Below are 17,929 nucleotides of genomic sequence, written 5' to 3'. Positions count from 1 at the left end.
TTTATTGCATGGCAGAGATGCAATATTCTTTAGTACATGGCATTGATGCAGTATTCTTTATTACATGCAGTGATGCAGTATTCTTAATTACATGGAATAGTCTGTATTACTTGGCAGTTATTGCAGTATTCTTTATTACATGGCAGTGATGCAGTATTCATTATTATATGCAGTGATACAGTATGTATTCTTTATTACATGGCAGTGAGGCAGTATTCTTTATTAAATGGCAGTACTGCAGTATTCTTTTGTATAAGACGTGATGCCATATGTATTCTTTATTATATGGCAGGGGTTTAGGATGCATTCTTCATTGCATGGCAGTGATGTAGTATTTTTTATTACATGGCAGTGAGACAGTATTCCTTATTACATGTAAGTGATGCAGTATACTTTATTACATGCAACGATGCTGCATTCATAATTACATAGAGTATTCTGTACTGTATGGCAGTATGCTTTATTACCTGTCAGTGATGGAGTATTCTTTATTACATATCAGTGATGCAGAATTCTTTATTATATGCAGTGATGCAGTATTCTTTATTACATGACACTGATGCAGTATCCTTTATTATATGCAGTGATGCAGTATGTATTCTTAATTACATGCAGTGATGAAAAAAATGCATTACAAGGCAGTGATGCAGTATGTATTCTCTATTACATGGCAAGTGATGCATTATTCTATATTACATGGCAGTGATGCAGTATTCGTTATTACATGGCAGTATAGTAGTATTCCTTATTATATGTTATGATGCAGTATGTATTCTTTATAACATGGCAGTGATGCAGTATCCTTTATTATATGCAGTGATGTAGTATGTATCCTTCATTACATGGCAGTGATGCAGTATTATTTATTGCATGCCAGTAATGCAGTATTCTTTATTATATGCTGTGATGCAGTATGTAGTATTTATTACATGGCAGTGATGCAGTATTCTTTATTAAATGGCAGTGATGCAGTATGTATTCTTTATTACATGGCAGTGATGTATTTTTCATTGCATTGCAGTATTGCAGTATTCTTTATTATATGCAGTGATGCAGAATGTATTCTTAATTATATGGCAGTTATGCAGTATTCTTTATTACATGGCAGTGAAGCAGTATTCTTTATTACATGACAGTGTTGCCTTATTCTCTAATAAGTGGCAGTAATGGAGTATTCTTTAATATATGCTGTGATGCAGTATGTGTTCTTTATTACATGGCAGTGATGCAGTATTCCTTATAACGTGGTATTCTTTTTACATGACAGCAAAGCAGTATTCTTTATTATGTGCAGTGAAGCAGTATTCCTTTGTTATATGCAGTGATGCAGTATGTATTCTTTATTACATGGCAGTGAGGCAGTATTCTTTATTACATGCCAGTATTGGAGTATTATTTATTATATGCTGTGATGCAGTATGTATTCTTTATTACATGGCAGTGATGTATTCTTCATTGCATGGCAGTTATGCAGTATTCTATATTACATGGCAGTGATGCAGTATTCTTTATTACATGGCAGTGTTGCCTTATTCTCTAATATATTGCAGTAATGGAGTATTCTTTAATATATGCTGTGATGCAGTATGTGTTCTTTATTACATGGCAGTGATGCAGTATTCCTTATAACATGGTATTCGTTTTACATGGCAGCAAAGCAGTATTCTTTATTATGTGCTGTGAAGCAGTACTCCTATGTTATATGCAGTGATGCAGTATGTATTCTTTATTACATGGCAGTGAGGCAGTATTCTTTGTTACATGCCAGTAATGGAGTATTCTTTATTATATGCTGTGATGCAGTACGTATTATTTATTACATGGCAGTGATGCAGTATTCCTTATAACATGGTAGTGATGCAGCATTCTTTACCAGGCTGCGATGTGGAGAGATGCAATTTAATAACTAGCTACTGGATTCCTGTTTTACCCACGTTCAGAGTGAGATTAAATAGTTGTGAATCCCTAATAACAGGCTTGGAGCCTTTATTGCAGTCTTATTCTAACAGAGGGTTGGAGTTTCGAAAAAAAAGTTAGCCTCCTGAATGTAGAAGCCAAACTAATAGACCTCTGAGTGCTGCAAACTCACATCATAGCCTGCCATCCACTTTAACTATGTAACCTCTGGAAAATAACACACTTCTTGGTTTTACCTTATCAGTCCCCCTAATTTGACCATTTCTATTTTAGTTGCTCTCCTTAGCTTGACCCTTTTCTTACTCCTTATTAGTGCTGAATGAATAAATAGCTTATTGACAACTTTCTAAATTTGTGAGGGGTGTTCACAATGTCCTGTTACATTGCATTTATAGTAGAATGCTGTTGAAAAACTGTACTTTGTCCACATTACAAACCGTTTATCTGTGGCCAAATTTCCTGCAAAACAATTTGCAGGAGACATTTTGGACAAAAAAACATTCTTTTGCAGTCGAATTCCATGACTAAAACATTTTTTGTCTCCATTTATGTTTTCAATACGGAATGTCTAAAGGGGATCCATCAAACTCTGTTCTCTTGCGGCCACTTGCAAACTTTAGTGCATATTCCTGTAGCACTGACCTAACCTGAGAGGAGCCATCGCTCCACAGGATGCCGCTCCTGTTGATGGTGATGTCCTGTCCCTCTGGTGCCCTTGAATCAAAGGTTCCCACCTTGACGAGCTTGAAGACATCCTCTGGAGAGATCTGAACATTGAGGATGTCGTAGGAGGCGAGGGCATCGCCATTTGCATCAAAGAAGATTTCCTCCCCTTTTCCAGCCAAAAAATGAAGCCTTTTCAAATATTGAAGAATCTGGAGAGAGAGGAAACCACAGATTGAAGTTTAAATAACCGTCCTGAACATGATCCTCTGTTCCCAATATCCCCTCATCAGTATCTTGTTCTTATACTGCTCCAAGACTGTGGTGGGATGCTGCCCTGCCTCCTCCAGGGAGCTAGGGGCTATGTGTACTTATATTTCATTTTGAGATTACCTAAAAGCTAATCTTTGCAATTTGCTATTAGGAAATTGCCAAGAACTATGTACTAATGGCCACATATACGACCAATGGGCCACATGTATTTCATTTTGTGACTCGCAAATTGCAATCAGCCATGCTTGGCTCCCTGACATGAATTCTGTTGCCTATGTAAGACTGACATAATTTCTGTTTAGTCGTCAGCAGTGTGCTGAACTCTCCTTCGAGCAGTGGGGATATTTTGATTGTTTTAAGGGGTAAAACCCCTTTTATGAGATACATAGGAGTCACACGACTTCCAACAGTGTGACACTATCATGTGTGTATTCTCCATGTGTTGTGTGTGTTTTTCTCTGTCTCACTTAATTGCTGTGTAAGAGATGACAGTTTTACTGTCCACATCTTGTGGGCAACGTTTGAGTGCTAACTGCAGCATGCGCATGTCTACAGGCTGAGACATTTTTACTGGCACTTCCAGGATTTCAATGACATATCATACAAGATATGCTGCATTCTAATCTTCTTTGCTTATTATTTTTTTTTCTAGGTGGACGATCATAACTTATCTACTTCTGCACCAGGTACTTTACTATTGTGGAATACCAACATAATATATCACATCATAGGTGTGGGGTAGGTTCACCGTCCACCTTTTATTAGTCCTGATTAAGTGCTGTGGTTCCGTTATGGACCATTAGACGCAAAACATGTTGACCTGATTACATTACTTCTCACTCCAAGCTACTTGGGCACATTACTCCCCACCAGTAGCTTCAACCAGTTATTTGGTCATGGTAAATGCTGCCAGGTGAACCTTCACATTTAAATAGTTTTCTTGGTAACTCCTAGACCATTGCATTCTTTATCCCTTACTTTTTACCACCCCACACGGCCATACTCCCTTGCACACACACCTTCCATCATACGGAAAAAAAGATCTCCACCAAAATGATCATTCATGGGGCCCGTAGGGCATTGCAGCACCGGCCCAACGAGGACCAATGACACATGATGTAGCATGACATCCCTAGGGGTGTGTCAGGGCAGCAAGAAACAATCCGTAGGATTCCCCTTTATGCTCTTGTATACTTGAGAGTCATCATTCTTTTTCTTTTACCTCCTTTTCACAGGAACAGTACCTTTGTGATTGACATTATGATTGCCTTCGGGGGAATGGAAACAGGACCTTTATTCACTCCTGGTCCCCCACTTCTCTTTGTTGTGTGTCTGCTTTTTTTCACTAAAGCTGTTTTTTTAAATGCAGTACGTCTTCCTTAAAGGAAAACAGGATGCATTTAAAAAAGAAAAATGAATCATTTCTGTTTCAGTTTTTGAGAGTAGGCCCTGTGGGCGACTTCCTGCTCTTGAAAAAAATGTTTGCTGACAATCACAGAGGGGGAGGTCTCCTGAGGACCCCCTCCTATGTGTGACCGGTTTACCAATTACTTGAGGTAGGCGGTGTTCTGCAATTGTTTTACAACCATATTCCGGATGCAAAACAATGGTACACCCCCCTGTGACTCGCAATTAGAAAGGGATGAACTAAACACAACCCTTCCTTAAACCAAATGGCAAACCCTAGTTTGCGAGTTGGTAACAGGTTACCAAGTCACAAAATAGGGTTGATACATGCTGCAGCCCATTTTAGCAGTCATGAACAGCCCAATTTGCTGTTGTGACCATTAAAAATGGACGTGCATGTGGCCCAATGCGTCTTTGACACATTTAGTGATGTCTGACGGGGTCGCAGTTGACTTACCTCAATAATATTTATGATGTAGGTCTTAATATGCAGCTCCTTGGGAATAGCTAAACACACAGGGATGGTGACCTGCTGGGACAGCAGCCCCCCAGGCATATATTTGCTTTAAAACAAAGCAATGCGTTATTAAGAAAATGCAGTCTGTTTTCCTAGAGTAAAATGGGATGCATTTTAAAAAACAAAAATGAAGTTTTCTTTTCATTTTTTAAGTGTAAGCTGTTGTCCGTGGACCAATGCCTGCTCCTAAACAAAGTTTTTGCATATATTTACAAAGGGGAAGAAGTCCACTAAGGATCCCTTCCTGTTTGTGAATGGGTTGCCACCAACTTCAAGTGGGTGGTAAAATGCGAATGATTTACAACCATATTTTGGATGCAAAACATTCCTACATACCACTGTGAGTCGCTATTAGGAAGGGTCGCCCTTAACACGCCCCTTCCTAATATCAATTGGCTAACCCATTTTGTGATTCGGTAATAGGGTACTGAATTGCAAAATGTGCCTTTGTGCGTAGAATCTGTGAATTGGGCCGCTTGCGACATGAAAAGAGTTGGTAAGTCAACTGGGACCCCGTCAGACATCACTAAATGTGTAAAAGGCGCATTGGGCCACATGCACGACCATCTTTGGTGGTCACAAACAGCAAATTGGGCTCTATTGACCCTCCATCAGGGGAAAGTTTGAGATCTTAAAGTTAATCACCACCGTTTCTAACAGAATCCATGGTCAACCCATGCATTTTCAAAATGCATTGGGACTGACCAATTGGGACCCCTACTTTATTGCCAACCAATGCCAAGCTTTTGATTCCTGTGCAACTCTTGTGATAGTTCACTTGTTTACCACTGCAAAAAGAATTTATGAAGAAAAAATTATAAATTCAATTGTCTGATGATTTATGATTTAAAGCATTTTTTATGGGATCATTCCACTCAACTGGAGAACAAGCTGTGCACTGAGGGGACATCTCCCCTAGGAGGACGCTTTCATGATACATTAGAATGTTCTTGGACCAGGGAGCGATACCCGATCTGCACACACAACATTTAAATTGATTGAAACTCACTCTTACTTCTTTGAATGTTGGTGTGCATGTACCACCTTTGATAGCATTGCATCCCATCCATGGAGCAACCACACTTTTCACAGACAAACCCTTAATGGGTCATGTAGTCTCAATTCCAACCCTGTTGTGTAGCATTGCATACATTTGGAAACATGTATATACTCCATGGTGAATTTGAAGCATCCTTTCAATGATGTCTCTCCCTCTGACTCCAGTTCAAGGTGCACACACAGCGTGACTGATTCCAAGTGAGAGGGTGGGAGGAGATGTGACAAGTCCACAATTAGAAGGCATAACTGGAATGGGGGAGGCACCCTTGCATAGGATCACAGTGCAGCCACAATTTTCATAAAAATCGTATAACCCTAGTGGGTGTCATACTCCCACTGCAATCCTGGTAGTTTGGGTATTAAGATAACACCAATTTACAAAATAGCTATTCTTCATAACCTCATGGCGCATTGAATAGAAATTTTTGATTATCCAATTACAGGTCATTGTTCTGCCCCGGGCCATTTCCACCGCTCATGCAGGTCTATATCATACAGAGTAGCTTCACACTCATGATGATAGATGGAGTCCAGTCAATTTACAGCAGTTGAACCAGTTCGTGGATCCAGCTATTTTCTGGACTAAAGGCCACTAATTTGAACTTAGCAACAGATTTACAATCCAGAAGTAGGTCCAGAAAGAAGAATTATGTCACAGTGCTCCAGTGCGAAGTTATAAAAGTTTCTGAAATCTAAAGGTGAAGTGGAGGCTAAAGTAATTTGCCAGGAATAATGAAAAATTAAAAAGGAACTTTGAATGTAATCGATTTTGTTTTAGTGGTATTTCAATTTATCATAAGTATAAGCTATGAGTAGAGTTAATTTTTAACTGAATATATTAGAATGTTGTCCAATACATAGAAAAATAGATCACACCAATTACTGTTCAACTTACTACTAACATATTCATAGTTTACCTCTGACAAATTCAACTAATTATTACACAATCCTTTTTAAGTTATCCAGCCAACACAGCCAAAAAATTCAAACAGTGCCACCACAAAACTGTTCCCATTAATGTATCCCTAAATTTTCTACATTTATCTGTGTTGACATTACCTGCCAAGGTCGGATGTGGTTGATGTCAGCACATCTTCCGTTGGTAAAGGGACCTTTCCCTGGTGGGCAGGATAACAGCGTGTTCAGTGCATGTGCAAAGGCGTAGGCTGCTGTGTAGCTGTGGTAGGTGTAGCTCAGGTCATTGAGTTCAAAGATTGGCTTGTCTACCTCATTCAGAGCCTCCTTCCCAGAGCAGGGCATCACCTGCCCTCCCTGCTCCTCAGGACTGGTGATCCCAGTCTGGTTGGGCTGGTACCATCTACAGTGGAATGCCTGCTCCCAGAAACTGTTAATGAAGATGTCACCAGGAGATTTGTCTGGATGCAGATTGTACAGAAATGCTTCAAATCCTGGCATGGTGCCTGTAGAAGGTACAAGTCCCAGAGTGCCGTTGAGTATTTTCCATGCTTGATTTGCGAAGATTCCAGGGGTCATGGCAAAAAGCGCAGAGAACACCCAGACTTTGTGCACCACATTCTGCGCATAAATAGTTTCTAACAAGAGCTTGATGTGCATCTCCGCACTGTGGATGATGATCACCTCCACGGAATGTCTACGGATCCTTTCCAGAACTTTGAGGACCTTCTCTTTGGAGTACAGCAAGTGCATTTTCTCAATAAACGCCACACAACCACCATTTTCCTCATTCACTTTTCTTATTTCTTGGCCTCCCTGCAAGCCGACCTCATCATCTGAGATGATCATGCCCACCCAGGTCCACCAGAAGTGACCTATGAGGCGTGCAAGAGCAATATTCTGGAAGGTGTTTCCAGGTACAGTGCGAAGGAAAGATGGAAACTTGACTTTGTCACTCAGGGTGGATAGCACAGCTGAATGGCTGATCTGTGAAAAAATATAAAGTATTTCACAAGAGGTTTATTAGGAAGAGGTTTCACTACTATCATCAAAAGAGCAGAATGAGCAAAATAGTGTGTTTACTTTTTGATTGCATGCACATGTGTGCATGCATGTGCACATGTTTGCATGCGCCTGTGTGTGTATGTGCACCTCTATGTTTATGTTAGTACGTTGTTGCCTGTTCAGGCATGTGAAGAATCAAGCACATGTGTGTGTTGGACTCTTACCTCTATATAAACAAAGTATATGTAGTCAATTCACATTAATTATGTGATGGGTTAAATGCTGAGCTTATATTTGCAAGTCATGCCTGCTGTTACACATTGCACAATCATTCAACCATTGTCAATGATGCATAGCATGCCAAGCTAACAGGCTCCACTTCAGCTGCTTCGGCGGGTAAAAACATCTCATTTCATTTAAAACTTTTTTTAGGCCATGGACCAAACAAGTTGCAGATCAAATATACAATACATGAAATCAATATACAATATATACAGGTAAAACAAAGACCACAATATATCACTACAAGTACACAAAATCTACATCAGAAGTATGACACATACCATAAAAAAAATCAACAAACATATGCAAATGATAAATAATGCTAATTAAAATGCAGAATGCTTTATGTTTACATCACAAAAAATTTACATAGATTAAAATTAAGTTGCCAATCTTAAAAATACTTTTAATTGTATTACTAAAAACAAGCAAAATGCACATGAGTTTAATTCACCAATGCCCATCAATGTCTATTCTTTCTAGCTGCCACTAGAGAAGCACAAGGTGAAAGGATTTTATGAATTTAAAATAGAGAAAATTATACTAGGCTTATTATCAGTCCTACAGATTCCAAGGGCAACCTTAAACTGGTGAACTCGTAAGAGACAATATAGTGGGGCAATCCAGCGCTTGCGATGCCTTGTATGTATTGGGCAAAAAAACAGATGGGCATCAGTTTCTGCAGGGGGTAAAGGAGGTCCCATGGACCCCCCAGTCACTGACTGCTCCCGCCTGCAAGGGGATCTCTATTCCCTTCCCCTCTAAAAGTGCTAGTTCGCGGCTGCCCTAGGGGCAGCTCATTAACCATAATGGGGAACCTTTTGATTGTTTGTGCCTGGCGTATCTTTTCAAAGGTGTGCCAGGTGCAAATAATCAAAATGCATAATACGGCCCCAGGTCTGGTAGCAGCTGAAACTCTAAAAAAACATTCAGTAAGGTGTCTGAGTGTTGGCTGTTACCAGTTTCATCAATTCTTGATCCCAATATTGAGACTTCAATTTTCTGGCAGCTGAGAGTGTAATTGTGGGAGGTTCTAACCAATACTCTGGAAAACCCAAAGAATAGAGGGCAAGCTTGACATGTTCTTACCACAAAAGAATGGCCCCTCTTTTATGCCTGCCCAACACATCTTGTAAACCTGCCCTATAGAGTGACAGCTCTGGGGTAGACCAGACTCGCATCCAGTAGAGTATATGTTTTATGGCATACCAAAGAAGAGATGGGGGGATATGTACAAGGAAGTGGAGGAGAGTGTTGTTAGCCTCCAGGGCTTAACGACACACTCCGCCACTTCTGAAACCCACGGTTGAACCATATTTATAAGAATGTGGTGCAGCCTTGCGTTTCCCCCTGCGATGGTGCTAAGTTTAACAACTTAGCGCCAACGCAGGCACCCTTGCACCAGAGTGCAAGGGTGTCTGTGTGCAGGGGAGGATTGTTTATGTGTAGGAAGGTGTCCCTTACTGCACATAAACAATCCTCAAATGCAATTCTGTCACTTGTCTTGAACATCAGTGGATTAGAACGCTGTTGTATAGTGGTGATATAATTAAACATACAGAAAGGACAAGAGGCTCAAAAATTCATCACTAAACGAAATATATAACAAAAAGGGAGAAAGGAGGAGTCTGTTGTATAGATATATAACCTGTATATGTGTGAATCTGTACTGGTGTGCAGCTCTACACCAATAAGATAAAAAGAACACCGGCCAAGTGTTGGCTTTTAGGACCAGCAGGTAGTGTATCTAATAACATGCTCAACCGTAATAAGTGATCTTGATGCAGTACTACCTTTCTATCACTGAATCACAAGCCCAGATGCGGACAAACAGGCTGCAAGGCAGGTATAGAGGGGGCACAACAAAAGAGGGAAAGAGAGACAAAGAAGAAGGAAGAAGAAAGAGAAAGACCAAAAAATAGTGACAAACAGAAAAAGCAAAGATGTAGAAGAACCTGCAGGAGTGAGATATAGGGGCAAATAATGTATGTTGATGGATGAAAGAGGCATGAGTTGGAATGGAAACTGCATAGCCTTGGAATTCGACACCCCCAAAGGTTCAGTCACATCAGCAATGGGCTTCTGAGTTAAAACATAGGGACCCTGCACTTGATCTTTTACAAATTAAGCCCATGAAGGAACAGTAGCTGGGAAGGACCAGCAATGTTTCTCACACGTTCTTAACTATCTTCTGATATAGATGGTGCTATTTCTGCTCAGGAGCTGTCTGGTCAGTGCAGCAATTGATCAGGCACATTTCATATTGATAGGTGACTAGAGGAGAAAGCAATTGATTGGGACATTTTTCAAATTTCCTTTAATGGTAGGTATTCATTTTTGGCTCAAGTGATAAAGAATGTTTTAAACTAACAGATTATATCTTCAGTCTTCACAATTAACCTGTTCTTTATTAAAATGTGTTCTTTGTACCTGTGGGTAGTGAAAGGTTCCCATGATGACTGCCATGGGGACGGTCAGTGAGGACATTGTTTCTCCAATGATTCCAGCGAGGAGAGGGTGGCGCTGGCAGCTGTATCCAGGCACTGGCCTATCCTTCCCAGAGAGCAGCTCCAATGTTCCCTGGATGGCCCTGGCCTCAGACATGCAGGAGTCAAAGATCCGGAAGCCCAAGGTGATGTTTGATAGTAAGTCTGGATTCTGGTTGATTTCTTCTATGGCAAAAATCATTGCCAAAGCTTCCCGGTAATACCTTATGTGGAATCTGCATAATAAATCAGCGTTGTTTGGTCAATCAGTGATGAAAATGATTTAAAATATATGATCAAATAAAAACAGAGAATACAAGCATTTATCAGCAGTACCAAGGGAAAGATTAACATTAGACATACTATTCGTTCAAGGCATGAGCAGCTATGTTGGGTGTGGATGGATAAAAGTTTTATCTTGCATGTCAGAGATAAACATTTTGGACCTGATTTAGATTTGAATGGACGGAATATTATCCGTCCGGCTGATGGAGCAATTGACTCTGTTGCTATGATGAACCTCCCATCCCCAAATCTAGAGTTGTCCGCCGGCTTGTGGACATTTCTTAACATTGGCAGAACTACCTTCATAGAAAACATGATGGCTGCTCATCAAATATGTACAATGTTTTTCATTTTTCAAAATCAAACTCCCAAAGCTTGAGTTTGGTTGTGAAAAAGGAAAACTAATGACTCCAGGAGGCCATCTTGACTGAGTGAGACATCTTTTCAACACCTCTTGTGGATTTAAAATAGGCATTGATAGTCTTGCTTCTCCTTTGCATTCTGGAACAGCAGCTATAAGAGAAGGCAAACTACAAGAACAAGGGTTTCATGAAAAAATCTACTTGATAGGATGCTTGACTCTCATGGGTCAACCTGAAATCACCCCTGTTGTGCTGGTCCATCCCACTTGCTTCAAGCTGTGGCAGCCCTCTGGTGTGGGCTGGCTTGGATGGTGGTGACCCAAGACCACCTTTCTATTCATTTTTTTAAGTTCAAGAAAATTTTATTTAATACTGATAAGAAAGATAACCAGGTGTCAAAACAAAGTACAATGTGATATCAAGTGAAAGACTCTGAGCAAAATAATACAATCATACAAATGCAAGCATTATAATAGGAGAAAGAAATCTGGGTACAATACGAGAGAGAGGGAGAGGATAAAGAGAAAGCATGTTAAGCATAAAATATGGAAAGCAGGAGAACATTGGAAAGCATGAAACAAAATGGTACAGTGGAGAATAAGAGGAATGTATCGAGCAATTAAGGAGGTTTAGGAACTTCCTGTTGTGGAGGTGGGGGGTGAAACAAACGTTTACTACACAAGTCCAAATAGAGTGTAACGGGAGTCCATAAGTCCAAGCGTTTAGTAGCCATACATGCCGGGAAAACATGAGCAGTATCAAGTCTATGGTTATGGCACACATTAAACCACCATGCCTTGAAGGAAATTTTGGAGAAGTCTTTCCAGTTGGCCGTTATTTGTTGGAAGGCAGCGGCAAGTAATAGGTCAACAATCTGAGGTTTTAGATCAGTGTTATCCCAGCAAGGGGAGAGGCTACCCATAAAAACATGTGTGTGGGAAAAAGGGATAGAAGTGTGGAAAATTGAGTTAATTTGAGCCCAGACCTGTAGCCAAAAACTACAAACATGAGTGCATAAAAATAACATATGGAATAGATTAGCTTGTGGTGCCGAGCAAGACCAGCAGGTGTGGGGAGTATTAGGAAAGCGTTTGTGAAGATCATAGGGTGTAAAGAGGAGTCTATTGTAAATAAAAAACAAAGTCTGAGTGAGGGTTGCAGCTCTGGAAGATTTGCGAAGTTTGGTCCAAATTTTGTCCCAGAAGGAAACCGACCAAGAGATAGACAAATCATGCTCCCAGGACTCTTCCACTTTAGATTTAGGTCTAGGAATCTCACCAGCGTGAAGGTATTTGTAGATGGCAGCAGCTTTTGGTGTAGTGCGTAAGAAGGAATGGAGTGTGGAAGTGGGAGTGGATGAGGCCGGAGGAGGACCAGGCCGGGAGAGGTCGTTGTATTTCATTAGGACTGCATCTTTAAGTAAATGGTATTTGCGCGCAAAGGAAGTAGGTAGGCCATAGAGGGAGCGAAGGGTGTCAAAAGATAAGAAAGAGGATTGAGAAAAAAGTTGGGAGATCCACTGAAGACCTCGAGTATGCCAAGTTTTCCAAAAAAAGGGTCTATAGCGTATAAGTAGGGACGTGTTGTGCCATATGGGGGAAGAGAGGAAATCAGCAATGGTGGTAGGAGGTGAGTGAGTGAAAGAGAGGAGCAATTTAGTGGTGAACTTATGAATCGGAGTAGAGATAGAAGTAGGTTTGCGAGAGAAGGAGAGGTATTCAGCAAAGGAGAAGGGAGAGAGAAGGAGGCGCTCAAATTTGGCCCATAAAGGACATGGGGTGTCAGGGTCTTGTAGCCAAAAGGAGGCTTGCCTCAATTGGAACGCCCTGTGGTAGGCTGGGAAGTCAGGAAAGTTAACCCCACCTTCTGACTTAGGACGGATCAGACGTTGTAGAGACATTCGTGGCTTCTTTTTAGTCCAAAGAAAGGACACCAGAATAGAGTTGACCTTTTTGAAAAATTTGGAGGGGACAGGGACCGGAATATTGGAAAGGGTATAGAGAATAATGGGGGACAACATCATTTTGATAGTGTCAAGGCGACCCCACCAGGATAGGTAGAGGGGATGCCACTTGGATGTGAGGTCCGTCAGTTTTTGAATACATTTAGACATACACAGGGAAACAGTGTCTGGGATGGTAGGGGTAATATGCATTCCAAGGTACTTAATATTGGAAGATTTCCACGTGAAACCAGAGGCGGCAAAATCGGGTTTGAATGTAAATTTAGTCAAGGGAAGGATCTCGCATTTGTCGTTATTGAGTTTATAGCCAGACATTTCGGGAATAAGCATGGACTTCACTGAGAAAGGCAGGAATGGAAACGGAGGGGTTGGAGACAAATAGCAAAATGTCATCTGCATAGGCAGCTAGTTTGATGTGGGAATCTGACAATTGGAAACCATGGATGGAGGGATTTTGACGGAGTTTGGAGAGGAAGGGTTCTAAGGCCAGATTAAAGAGAAAGGGAGATAGGGGACAACCTTGGCGAACACCTCTTTTCAAATCAAAAAAGGAAGATATTTGACCGTTAGCACAAACCGCTGCACGTGGGTTAGAATAAAGTAGTGAAATTAACGATATAAAAACAGGACCGAAACCAAACCAACGGAGGGTGTGAAATAGGTAAATCCATTCGACCCTATCAAACGCCTTTTCGGCATCCAGGGCAATGGCCGCAAGGGGATGGGGTAAGAGGCGAGATTTAGAAAGAATATTAAAAAGGAGTCTGGTGTTATCAGTAATAAAACGACCTTTGACAAAGCCCGACTGTTCCTCGTCCAAGAGGTCTGGAAGAAGAAGGTCGAGACGTGCCGCAAGGGACTTTGCAAAAATTTTATAGTCAATATTGACCAAGGAGATTGGCCTGTAATTCTTGCAGTGTTGAGGATCCTTCCCCTCCTTGGGTATGAGGCAGATATGGGCGTCAGAAAAGGAGCCTGAGGAGGAACCCAAGGAAAGGAAGGTGCCAATAAGGGAATGGAGTCTAGGGATAAGGAGTTTTGAAAAGTGGAGAAAAAATTCTACTGTAAAGTTGTCCGGCCCAGGGGCCTTGTCTTTCTGGAGGGTGTGGAGCGCTTTGAGTAGCTCTTGTTGAGATATGTCAAGTTCTAAGTGAGAGAGGTCAAGTGGAAAATGAGATGGCTTTTGAATGGAGGAGAAAAATGTGTCTAGAGAGTGAGAAGAAGGCTGAGTTTCAGAAGAGTATAAGGTCTTGTAGAAGGTAGAGAATTCAGTGAGGATGTCTGCGTCTGTGTGTTTGAGATTTGAGTTAGCGTCGTAGACTGATTCAATGTTTAACTTATTGTGTTTCACCTTGAGATAGTTGGCTAAGATCTTGCCTGCCTTGTTTTTGCCTCCATAAAACTTGGCACTAGATTTTAATAAGTACAAAGATGCGTCATCCGTGGATTTTTTGTTAAATTTCATCTTAGCATTGACCAGGGCGGTTAGAGTTTGCTGTGAACGGGATGTAAAATAAGAATGCTCCAATTTCTTAATATCCAAAAGAGTAGCTTTGGTAAAATCGCGTGCAGCTCTACGTTTTTTAGCAACAAAGCCAATGATGAAATCTCTTGCCGCCGCTTTAAAGGCATCCCAAACGGTATGTTTAGGGACAGGGGAGTTATCGTTTAGGGAGAAAAATTCATTGGAAAAGGAAGTGAAGGAGGTGGTGAATTTAGGGTCCAACAGGAGAGAATTGTTGAAACGCCAACGTTTAGGGCCTACTGATTTGGGTAAAATGTCCAATTGAACTAATGTGGGGGCATGGTCAGAAAGTAAAATTGGACCAATTTCCGCATGAGTGAGAGTTTGGACGATGTTGTGGGTAACAAAAACGTAATCAATTCGGGATTGGGAGTGGTGGCATGGAGAGTAAAAAGTAAATTCCTGAAGTTCTGGGTTACAAAGTCGCCAAGCGTCTGTGAGTTTATGTTGGGAAATAGCTTGAGAGAAGGATTTATGAGATTTGTTAGGGATGAAGTGTGCTTTGGAGTTCCTATCTAGGAAGGGGTCTAGGGGCTGGTTGCAATCTCCTGCCAGTATAAAATTGTCATCAATGAATCTGGTGATGTGCTGGGAGAATGAGTGCCAAAAAGTGGGATCACCAGTGGTAGGAGCATAAACATTTAGGAGAGAAATTGGAACATTCTTAATAGAGAGTTTGGCATATATCCATCGGCCTTCAGCATCTGATTCTTGAACAAGCAGGGAATGAGAAAGAGCCTTGTGACATAAAATAGCAACACCATTACGTTTACCATCCCCAGGAGAGTAGTAAATATCGCCCACCCAACTTCTTTTCAATTTAGCAGATTCCTCAGCAGATAAATGAGTTTCTTGCAAAAAAGCAATATCCACATTCAAACGTGCAAGGTGAGATAGGATTCTCTGTCGTTTGATGGGGGAATTAACGCCCTTAACATTCCATGTAATTACTTTCAGAGACATATCAAATGAGAAAAGATAAAAATGTCATGAGATAGAAAAAAGATGCAGGAGGAACCCAGAGAAAGAAGAAAGTCAAAGAAAATAGGAAAGGCAATAAAAGGCAGTGTATTAAAATGAGAGAAAGAGGGGTGACGAAATAGAAAATAGAGCGGAAGAAAAAGAAATAGAATCAATTGATATAAGAAATATGAGACGGTAGATCGTGAAGTAGCAAGAATGATAAGAAGGAATTGATAGTAAAAGAGTTGTCGAGAAATAAGAGAGGAAGACACCTGAGGAATAAAGGAAACTAATGAACTTGAAAGGGAGAAAATCGCAATGAGGAAAGTGAACATTCGGGAGGAAAGGGAAAACATACTTACGGAGGATAGAGGTGGGGAGGAATGATCACCAGGGAGAGGAGACGAGGAAAAATGAGTGAGAGGGGAGCGCCAGGCAGAGGAAGCAAGCACCCAATGCAAGCGAACCAACAAGTCGAGGGGAAAACGCCATACATATTGTAAACCTGCAAGAAAAAAGGAGGGAAAACATAAATGAGTGAGACGAATGAAGGAAGAAGAAAACAGAACAACGTTAAAAGAGAAAAAGGGAATATAGGAATAATGTGAAGGAGTGAAGAAGAAAAAACAAGACAATGGTGCAGAACAAGTAACTTATGAAAGACATAAAAAGAGAATTACCTGTCTATCCAACAGGGATGCAAAGAAGGTAGGAGGGAGTCAGAGGAAAACATAGAAATTAAAGGTAATGGGATGCCCAAGGAAGGCAAACAGTAAAACAGCAAACGTCAAACATGAAACATGTAATTTAAGTGAGACAATGAAGTCATGTAAAACAGGATTCACGGAGGAAAAGCTGATGAGGAGCTAGTGAAATCCATATCAGACGATTGTGCAGCATTCAAAAAACTTCGGAGACGAACAGGATCCTCATAGGTCGTGGTCTTGTTGTTATGAGTCACTCTGAACAAGCAAGGATGAAAAAGGCCGTATCTGGCTCCAATAGCGCGTAGCTCTGGACGCATGTCTAAGAAGGCTTTGCGACGGCTGGCTGTAGCTTTGGCATAATCCTGTGCAAAGAAGAGATTGGAACCTGACCATTGGAGACGAGGTGAAGCACGGGCCGCTGAAATGACTTTGAGGAGGTCAGTGTATTCTAGGAAGTACATGATGATACCTCTCGGCCTTGAAGAGGGAGAAGGAGTAGAGGGGAGGCGACCCAACCTATGTGCACGCTGGATGTTGAGCGTTGTACCCTCAGGTAGATGAAGAAGCTTGGGTAAAAATGATTTGAAGAAGGCGATGGGATCAGACCCCTCGCAATTCTCTGCCAGGCCGTAGAGACGAAGATTGTTGCGTCTGTTTCGGTTCTCCAACTCTTCGACTTGTTTTTGGAGAGAGGAAATCTGAGACTGCATGTGTGAGACTTTGGAGGACGACTCTTGGAGAGAGGTCAAAGAATGTTCCACTGTTGTCACCCTGGCATCCATCTGAGACCAGTTATCGGTAAGTATCTGCAGCTTTGAGTTGGTGTCTTCCATGAAAGGTTTGAGGGCACGGATTTCCTCTAACAAGAGCTCCATGGAGACAGTCGAGGTGGATCCTGTTGGTGATGGAGGATCTTTTTTAAGGCGTTTCGTCATGGCTTTTCCTGAAGGTTGGACAGGCCGCTCTGTGCTAGACTGCGACATCGGATCTGCGAGCGTTTGAGCAGCTTCAAGGTGCGCCAAAGCAGAAAAAACTTTTGAATTTTTAATAAATACACGCCGTGGGGTTTTAGGAGTGCGAGATATTGTCTTTCTTTCCATAAGAAGGAGGTATTGGCGATGAGAGATGGAGTTCAGTATTAGACACTATGAGCCTACAGGCAAACTGTGAAAGTACGCAGTAGCTTTTGACAGGAAGAAGACAAGCAAGTTCTGAAGGAAGAGAAGGCTACCTGCGCAGAATTCAAAAACGTCAAGGGTTTAGGCAGCTGAATATAATAACAGTCGGGTCGCTGAAAAAACTAGTCCATCAATGGCTGAAGCAAAAAAGCACCACAGCGTGTAGGTGGAGAAGAATGGCATCTGGAGGTGTGAAAGAAATTAATCAGGAAAGGCACACCATAAGTAAGAGGAGCATGCAGAAATGCGTGTAGAAACCATTGGTAAAACAGGCCAAAGTTATATTCATCTGTGGGAATGAGAGCGTGAAGAAGTGAAACGCTCTCAATATAAAGTGGAGTGCAGAAATATATTCATGCAGGTTGCCTGAGGTGAAAGAAGCATCCGTCGTGTAAAATAGCCGCCCAGATTATGCAAAAGTG

General features: G+C 41.3%; 1 protein-coding gene across 1 annotated transcript in view; it reads right to left on the bottom strand.

Annotated features, from left to right (window-relative positions):
- Positions 1–17,312, bottom strand: part of LOC147693307 (vomeronasal type-2 receptor 26-like) — a 50,555-nt gene extending 33,243 nt beyond the window's left edge. Inside the window, exons 1-4 of the mRNA XM_086935918.1 lie at positions 16,936–17,312; positions 10,469–10,760; positions 6,896–7,738; positions 2,565–2,792 (exon numbers count right to left, since the gene is read on the bottom strand). Coding sequence (XP_086792044.1) covers positions 2,565–2,792; positions 6,896–7,738; positions 10,469–10,760; positions 16,936–17,312 — 1,740 coding nt within the window. The remainder of the gene's footprint in view (positions 1–2,564; positions 2,793–6,895; positions 7,739–10,468; positions 10,761–16,935) is intronic.
- Positions 17,313–17,929: the final 617 nt, after the last annotated feature.

This window comes from Lissotriton vulgaris, chromosome 8, assembly GCF_964263255.1.
Source record: "Lissotriton vulgaris chromosome 8, aLisVul1.2, whole genome shotgun sequence".
NCBI classification, from domain to species: Eukaryota; Metazoa; Chordata; class Amphibia; order Caudata; family Salamandridae; genus Lissotriton; species Lissotriton vulgaris.
Note: the sequence above shows the minus strand (reverse complement) of the source record. Positions and strands in the feature narration are given on the sequence as shown.